We start from the raw sequence: 8706 nt of genomic DNA, 5'->3' as shown, positions 1-8706 counted from the left end.
TCCGTTACTGTAGAAAATGTTTCAAATATTAAAAAAAAACACAAAAGTTCGAAAGAACAAAGTTCAAAAGTAGCAGTTCGAACGAATTTGAATTCGAATCGTCTTGTGAAACATTCTCAAAGTCTCATAGCTGAACGTGGCTTTGGATGTTCAAAGTAAACCAAACGTCCGGACATTTACTTCAAGACTCTCCTCCAGATCAGCAAGATTGTTCACCACTGTATATTTAATTCGCATCTTCTAATACATGACAACTTGTTGACGCTCTATGTAGGTCTCTCTTACATATGTATGCGTTCCCCAATGTTGGGAAACGATTAAACCCATATTAAAGAACTTGCGCTCCCCACAAATGAAAAAATCTAGTTTTTTTTATAAAAATATAATTTTTTATTTGTAAACAGTAATACTTAAACGATTTTATCGGATGGAACATGATCTTAATATTATTTCGATTATGACAAACATATCAAATAAGCAAGTTAGAAAGTACAAAAAGCGTGATAGATAGATCATGAAACTATGCTAACATTACGAAAATGTTTTGGTGCGACAAATATCCACATCCGTTTGCAAACAATTACGAAAATCGTAATCACACAGACCCAAGGAGTACAGTGGATTTGTGGGTTTAAAGAAATGCAGACCTCGACCAATTTTTATAATGTAACCATTACTTAAACTGAAAACAAGTAAAAGAAAGGAAATCATGACAAATTAAAATACATCGGTACAAAATAGTTTCCTCAACTTACATTATTTTCCGATCATGCAATGATGGTTCGAACTTTACTGCCAATGTAATGTTTCTTTGGAGCAAATCATCTTTGATTTGTCTTAGTATTGACTCTTGTCCTGCGGGATTTTTTGGATCGGGTTTGGTCACCAATCTTACGTATTTCAGCTTTTTACATTGTTTAACAGCCAGCTCTAACAAAGCAATGAAATTTTGAAACTGAAAAAGGAAACAAAATAATGTTTTTAATTAAAAGTTGTTCCATTATCTTTTGTTTGGACAACAGTAAATAATAAGCTAATAATTTGCAATTCCCACTAAAATCGGAAATTGTACAAATTTGAGGTGACGTGAGTGACCATGATTACATTACGCATTAAGGGCCCTTATACTTGAATCGATTAAACCTTTTGAGACAAGAAAACTTGTGCACAAATTATACAAATTTAAGATAGTTAAGTTGAATGTTTTCATTAAGCTCGGATCGGGAACAAGTTTTTTCACAGGTAGGTCTGTCTCGTCGCCCGAATCACAAATATATAACATTTATTGCGGAAGTCCATACTTCCCGTGATATGGCCATCTGAAGATGTGAAAATTCCCTTGTCAAAGGCCGGCTATTTAGAGAACAATTGATAGTATATTCCGTAAGCTTTACAATGGTACTCATATTAAAATGGCGAAGTTACATACAAAGGAATTTTCGGAACTTCAGAGGCCCATATTTCGGGAAGTATGGGCTCCCGATCCGAGCTTAATGAAAACATTCAACTTGCTCCAAATAGTTGTTTTTTTATTATTTGCCAAAGTGAACAGTTTATTTTAATATTTGAGGACCTGTCATATTGGCCACTCCTTATTGGACCTACATATGTTTTGGCAATTATTTTCATAACTTACCACCAGAAAGATTAGAATTTTATCTCGCTTAGCAACGGAATGATAAACTAATTGTTTTTATTTCCAACTCACCTGATATCTCTCAGTAAGATACGGTTCATCCAGTAAAATTTCTTTAACGTCACCGTTCAAATATTTTCCGAAAAGACTTTTGTAGCTATGTCCTGTTGAATTCTCATCTATGGGAATGCTGGCGACAATCTCTCCACTTTCCATGTGACGTTGAACACGCAGTTTTATTTGTTCGGCACGGTCAATATATTCTTTAATGCGTTCCATGTAAACCCGATTTTTGGCCTTGTCCGTTTCACCTACCACAAAATAATAGAGGACAAATATAGCTAATTTTAACTTTGCTCCATCAAAATGGATTCCCCATTCCTGTAGCTCCCTGCTCCCTCACTCAACCTACCGCTGACCACGTCCATAAGCAATTGAATGCCATCTTGATAGAGATTTTGTGCCTCCAATATGCGTCCTTCTTTGTCGCATTGGACCGCTTTTAGTAAAATATCTTTGGCGTTCATTACCACCACGTCAATATAGGAAACTTTTCAATATATTATTTATATTATTTTGTATGCAAAGCGGGGAAATTAGAAGGCCAAACAAAGTCTTAAGCAGCATAAAACGACAACAAATAAACAAAAACAAACAAACATGGACGACACACACTTTGATTTGTCAGCAAAAAACAACAAAGCACTTTAAAAACATTCGCATTGTTTTTTAAACAGTAATTTGGAAAATTTTTCTTTGTTACACGAGATTTTATGCAATTATTTTGTTAATTTTGTTTTTATTCCGAAATAATTTTCACTTTTGTTTTGTTTGTGCCATATAACTAAATGACAGCTAAACAAGTGTCAAACGTATAAAGAATAAAGAGAGATGAACTCAGCACATTTGAGAAAATAAGAGAAATAAAGAGAGAATTTGTGAAAGAGACCAACCAAAATGTTTTCATTCAATGCAGGGTTGCTTAAATGCGACACCAGAAGTACACGTAAAGAAATTCTAGTAGAAATTAATTTTTTGAAAGTATGTATTGCATTTTTAGCCTAGAAATATTGTTATTATACAGTTAGTCAACTAATGTATTGCATAAACATTGTAACAAATTGCATATCGATTGTTCATTTATGACAACAAATTATAGAATTGTTCCTTTACTTTTTCAATAGTAAAAGTAGCAAAAGAGAGAACTGTAACTGCACAAAAGTAAAGGAACGGAAAAATAGTAGATCTGACAGCAATGTCAAAAAATAACATGACTGTTTAATAAAACAACAAACAAAATTTTTCATTTCACTGGTTTAAATTTTTTATTATTTATATCATGGTATAAGTAAAGAGGTAGATTTAAATGAAAAAAATCTATAGAACCCTTGTTTTTCTTGAATTCCTAAAACTTAAAAATAAAAGCAACAAGTGTGTTTGTTTACAATGCATTTTTTGAGCATTTTATAAAAAACGCGAAAAATGAATGAAGAGTTAATTTTTCTCCACATAATCAAGTTGTGAATATGATAAACTGATTGTTTCAATGCAAATCTCACCAATTTCTTCCATACAAATGGTCTAAAAACAATTTTAAAAATCATTGAATTCGATTGTTTTTAAAATTGTTTGGCATATTATTCAAACACCACACACACATACACAGTTTGTTTATATTGTTTTGAAGTTTTAGGCATACTCGAATGAAAAAATTTAAATTGCCATAAAGCTTTGGCTAACCTTTCTTATTAAACCATGATTTATATTAATTTTATTTTACTTTGACATCGTTTTCCGTTTTTTTTTTTGCCTTAATTGTCAAATCAGCAGTTTGATAGATTTTTCAATTTTTACACCACGAAATTTGTCGAGCAGAAAGTAAAAAAGAGAAAGCCATTCTCTCTTTAATTTTGATTCAAGTTTTACTACTTTTTGGGGTTACAAATAGTGAAATTTTTTAAACTTTAAGAATAGAGATAGAACAGTAAAAAATTGTTCTCACGCAAATATTTTTTGAAATATGTAGTTCGGGAACGGAAAAATGAACAAAAAAAAACGTAAGAAAACTGGAACAAATGTCAAAGTTGGCGCATTACTATTTTTTACTCCCCCAAATTTGTAGTTTAAAAAGTTTTTTAAGAGAGCGTCAATCAGAACTATTTTTAGAGAGAAGTGAACATTTGACAACTTTTTTGTGTACTATTTTGTTTTTCAAAATAGTCAGGCTTAATCCCATAGTCGTTGTTTTAATATTTTATTAAAACAACTTTAATTTATTGTGTTCGGGAACGGTTTTTGGGGTAAAATGTGTAAAAGTGGTAAAATTTTTAAAAACTTTTTAGTTCTGGAACAAAGCAAAATATACAAAGTTGATTTACTTTGCCATAAATGAAGAATTAATTGAACATGCAACTTGTTTCAATTTTGGTTTTTGCAATACATTAGTTGACTAAATGTACACAAATTAAACGAAAATAATATAAATAAACAGGTGTTTCGAGAAGCTACGCCATTTATTTGACAGATATACTATTAAATCGACAACTTAAATGACTCATGTTTTATAAAACATATAAAAACTTAAAAATTCCGAAAATCGTGCGGAACCATTATTTGGGGACCCTATCAAAACGTGGACTCAATCCAAAAAATTTTTGTAAGAAGGTTTTCTAACACTAGGGAATACCCATAGCCAAATTTTAGCCAATATCATTGAAAGATGTGGTGAAGAACCCAAAAACGCCAGAAATCAGGGGTACCGTTCTATGGGGGCTATACCTAAAGTTGGACCTACATATGTATGTTTGTTGATTTTATTTTTGCTTTTTTATGTGTGTTGCTAAACTAACCTTTAATGAAATTTCCGTATTGATATCTGAACAGGGAGTATTTTTGGCCGCTCTTCCCATACAAGTTCGACCACAGTGCACTGTTGGGACTTTATTTAATTTATCTAAAATAGAATTAAGAATAGTAATTACGAGTATTATATACAATGTTTTAGAAAATATGTATGCCAACTTACCACTTCTGTTCATATCTATTTGTTTTAAAACCTGCCGTATTTTAATCACCCAATAACATGTTCCGCTGCGTCTTTAGCTTCGTTCCAGAACTGAAAAGTTTTTACACATTTAACACATTTTGCACATTTTTACTCGAAATGCTCCCGTACACCAAAAAAGTTGCAAAATGATCACTTCTCTTTGAACAAAAATGGCGCTGAATAGCTTTCTCTTTAAAAACTTTTTACACGACAAATTTGAGCGAGCAAAAATGTGCAACATGTTTGCCGCCTTCCGATTGGCTGACATGCCGACTTTGACATTTGTTCCAGATTTTTTGACGTTTCTGCCATTTTTCCGTTCCAGTACATTTTGAAAAAATGTGTGTGTTGGACTCATTTTTGACAGTTTCCTCTTTTGAACAATAAGTCTGTCTGGTTACTTTCCCAGCAAGAATTTTCTAGAGAGAACTTTCTCAGAGAGTAAGGGGTTTTTATTCTCTTTTGCTAGAAAATTGTAAAAAGTAAGCAGACACCTTCCCAGCAAAAACCAGCAAGCAATCAGCTGACTTGCCAAAACATAACAATTTGTCCGCCAATAAAGGAAGCAAACACGTTGTATTTTATTAAAAATAAAAAAGAAAATGAAACAAAAAAGTATTTTTCCACTTTACAAATTTGTTCTCCATAAAACAATACAATTAGACTATGTTATTTCCACAATAAAATTGTTTTTAATTTTCACAAACATAAATCAACAACAAATTAAAAACAGATGATTGATTGTTTTCAGGAAGAAGAAGAATTGCTAGTTGCTGCTAGAAGAAATTTGTCCGGCAAGAATTTGCAAACTCTCAGAGAAAGAACTGTCAAAATGTCTCTCTTTTACTGGTTTTTTGTGTTAACAGACGACTTCCAGACAAATTGTTACAAATTTTAGGGTAACCAGACAGACCTATTTTACCATTAGAAAAGTACTGGAACGAAGCTTTTATCACTTAACAGATTCGAATTAACCGAAAACATGATGAACAAATACTTATATCAGGTCTGTCTGGTTACCCTAAAATTTGTAACAATTTGTCTGGAAGTCGTCTGTTAACACAAAAAACCAGTAAAAGAGAGACATTTTGACAGTTCTTTCTCTGAGAGTTTGCAAATTCTTGCCGGACAAATTTCTTCTAGCAATCACTAGCAATTCTTCTTCCTGAAAACAATCAATCATCTGTTTTTAATTTGTTGTAGATTTATGTTTGTGAAAATTAAAAACAATTTTATTGTGGAAATAACATAGTCTAATTGTATTTTATTAAAAATAAAAAAGAAAATGAAACAAAAAAGTATTTTTCCACTTTACAAATTTGTTCTCCATAAAACAATACAATTAGACTATGTTATTTCCACAATAAAATTGTTTTTAATTTTCACAAACATAAATCAACAACAAATTAAAAACAGATGATTGATTGTTTTCAGGAAGAAGAAGAATTGCTAGTTGCTGCTAGAAGAAATTTGTCCGGCAAGAATTTGCAAACTCTCAGAGAAAGAACTGTCAAAATGTCTCTCTTTTACTGGTTTTTTGTGTTAACAGACGACTTCCAGACAAATTGTTACAAATTTTAGGGTAACCAGACAGACCTATTTTACCATTAGAAAAGTACTGGAACGAAGCTTTTATCACTTAACAGATTCGAATTAACCGAAAACATGATGAACAAATACTTATATCAGGTCTGTCTGGTTACCCTAAAATTTGTAACAATTTGTCTGGAAGTCGTCTGTTAACACAAAAAACCAGTAAAAGAGAGACATTTTGACAGTTCTTTCTCTGAGAGTTTGCAAATTCTTGCCGGACAAATTTCTTCTAGCAATCACTAGCAATTCTTCTTCCTGAAAACAATCAATCATCTGTTTTTAATTTGTTGTAGATTTATGTTTGTGAAAATTAAAAACAATTTTATTGTGGAAATAACATAGTCTAATTGTATTGTTTTATGGAGAAAAAATTAGTAAAGTGGAAAAATACTTTTTTGTTTAATTTTCTTTTTTATTTTTAACTAGCAAAATGCCCGCTACTTCGTAAGCGGAAAAGGAATAATATACAAATAAACAATATTTAATATGGAGAACACTGAAAATTTTGATGTACTAATACCTATTTGAATTGATATTTAAATTCTTTCAAGTACTGCTCGTACACGTTTTGTTCGAATTTCAAAAAAACCTGTAAACTTCAACAGCGGCCTACATTTTAAATTCCTGTCCATGTTTTATTAGAACGGTATGAGTATTTTGAAAATGTTATCCTCATTTCCAACCGAATTTTGGAATTTTAGATATCAAAATGTAGAAAACCATTACTCAGAAGATGCTACCCTATATAACAGTTAATTTTTGAGACATTTTATTTTAAAATTACTTCCTTTTATCCAAAACTATATCCCAACAGCGATTTAGTATTTATACCGAATACCACAATGTGGAAAAGGGTGTTATAAGTTTGTTTTGGTAAAAATTCATGTAACACCGCGAAATATTCGTCGGAGACCCCCAATGTGGTATACCAATCTTCATATCTCGACGAGATAAAGCGATTTTGAGATGTGTGTCTGTCCGTCCGTCCGTCCGTCCGTCCGTCTGTCCATTATAAATTGTAAACACGCTACAGGCCGCAATTGTGGACCGATCGTCACGAAATTTTGTATGGAGGTCGGGTTCAGACCAGAATAGATCCCTATTCTTATTGGTGATGATCGTGAAATATTTAGCGGGTGAAATGGACCAAAAACATAATATTTTTCCAATTTTCTAGCGGCTCTGTAGGTCGCAATAATATTCCGATCAACGCGAAATTTTAAATAATGTAAGATTATATGACAAAGAAGAAGATTGCAATTTGAGATGGTGATCGGATGATGTTTAGAGGGTTAAATGGACCATAACTTTTGTGTGAAAATTGTGAAAATTTTTAATATACCGGTAATATCTTTATTCCTGGACCACACACTCCGCCCACATAAATAATATTTGGAAGGACAACTCTTGCCCTTTCAATGCCAATTATGTTGATTTATGTGGTCAGATAACAGATTTACAGCCTAATATATCCAGAGTTTTGCTTGTAATGTAATCAAAAGCATACTCGAGGTCGCAATTATAGATCAATAGTCACGAAATTTTGCACGAGGTATGGGTTTAGGTCGAAGAAGATGCCAACAATTTTTGATGATGATCTGATATTATTTAGCGGGTGCAATGGACCATTACTTTTGTATGCTAAATAAAAACATTTTATTTTTGGTCCATATTTGAATCACTGGAGGTCGTATACCGGCAAAGTCGCCTATATATGAAAAATTAACTACCGATCCTCTGATGAAAACTGCAATAATATGTGTGCTTGGTAACGGACATACTACCTAAGATATAATGAGTTTTGTGAAGAGAACCACATCTTCCTCCCATGCTACAAATTGTCTCTATCATGACAGACAAATTCCCAGTTCTTACAAATTGCGTGGAACCCTACCTGTCCAATTGTACAAAAATTTAAAGATGTAGCAGAAATTGCTAAACAACGCCAATTTTCAAATTTAAGAATATTTCTTAAAATGTACTGTTCCACAAACATCCCAGTAGGGACAAGGGAGCCTTATCTCATATCAATGAGAGCACCCCGATTAATATCAGCTCAATGATATGTAGACAGCGGAATTTTATGCAACACCTATTTTTGTAAAATTTGTAATTTTTGGCTTCTAATTAAATTCCAATCGAAATATATTACATATGCAAAAATATGCGAAATGTATAAATTATGCATATGCAAATATTATTTTTGCATATGGAAAATTTCTGCATTTCACATATTTTCGTATGCTACATATATTTCAATAATATCTTCTAAAATGTTTATGTGTACATTTTTCTGTTTGAAATTCACTTCAGGCAAGTCAATAAAATAGAGAAATCTGTAACCAGAGCCACAATCTTCAAAATATCGAAAACGAGGAGCTTTCGTTGTATGGGAGCTACATGAACGCCTAGACCTATACCGACAAATTTC

The 8706-nt window shown here is 32.1% G+C and overlaps 1 protein-coding gene and 1 long non-coding RNA gene across 2 annotated transcripts; both read right to left on the bottom strand.

Moving 5' to 3' along the window:
• Nucleotides 1-366: 366 nt before the first annotated feature.
• On the bottom strand, nt 367-2529 carry LOC141400834 (MIT domain-containing protein 1). Its single transcript, XM_073980399.1, has 4 exons — nt 2049-2529; nt 1709-1947; nt 756-955; nt 367-682 (listed from the first exon to the last, which is right to left on the bottom strand). Exons 1-4 carry the CDS (start codon nt 2161-2163, stop codon nt 532-534), a joined length of 705 nt encoding a protein of 234 aa, XP_073836500.1. The 5' UTR covers nt 2164-2529; the 3' UTR covers nt 367-531.
• A 1746-nt stretch (nt 2530-4275) lies between these two features.
• LOC141402407 (uncharacterized) lies at nt 4276-4764 on the bottom strand. The gene is made up of 3 exons (XR_012412619.1): nt 4662-4764; nt 4486-4589; nt 4276-4426 (listed from the first exon to the last, which is right to left on the bottom strand). It is a non-coding gene; the product is annotated as an uncharacterized lncRNA (long non-coding RNA).
• Between the last annotated feature and the right edge of the window lie 3942 nt (nt 4765-8706).

The sequence above is a fragment of the Musca autumnalis genome, unplaced genomic scaffold, assembly GCF_047663935.1.
Source record: "Musca autumnalis isolate F117 unplaced genomic scaffold, ASM4766393v1 scaffold_4, whole genome shotgun sequence".
Taxonomy (NCBI): domain Eukaryota; kingdom Metazoa; phylum Arthropoda; class Insecta; order Diptera; family Muscidae; genus Musca; species Musca autumnalis.
The sequence above is the reverse complement of the archived record's forward strand: the minus strand, read 5'-3'. Positions and strand labels throughout refer to the sequence as shown.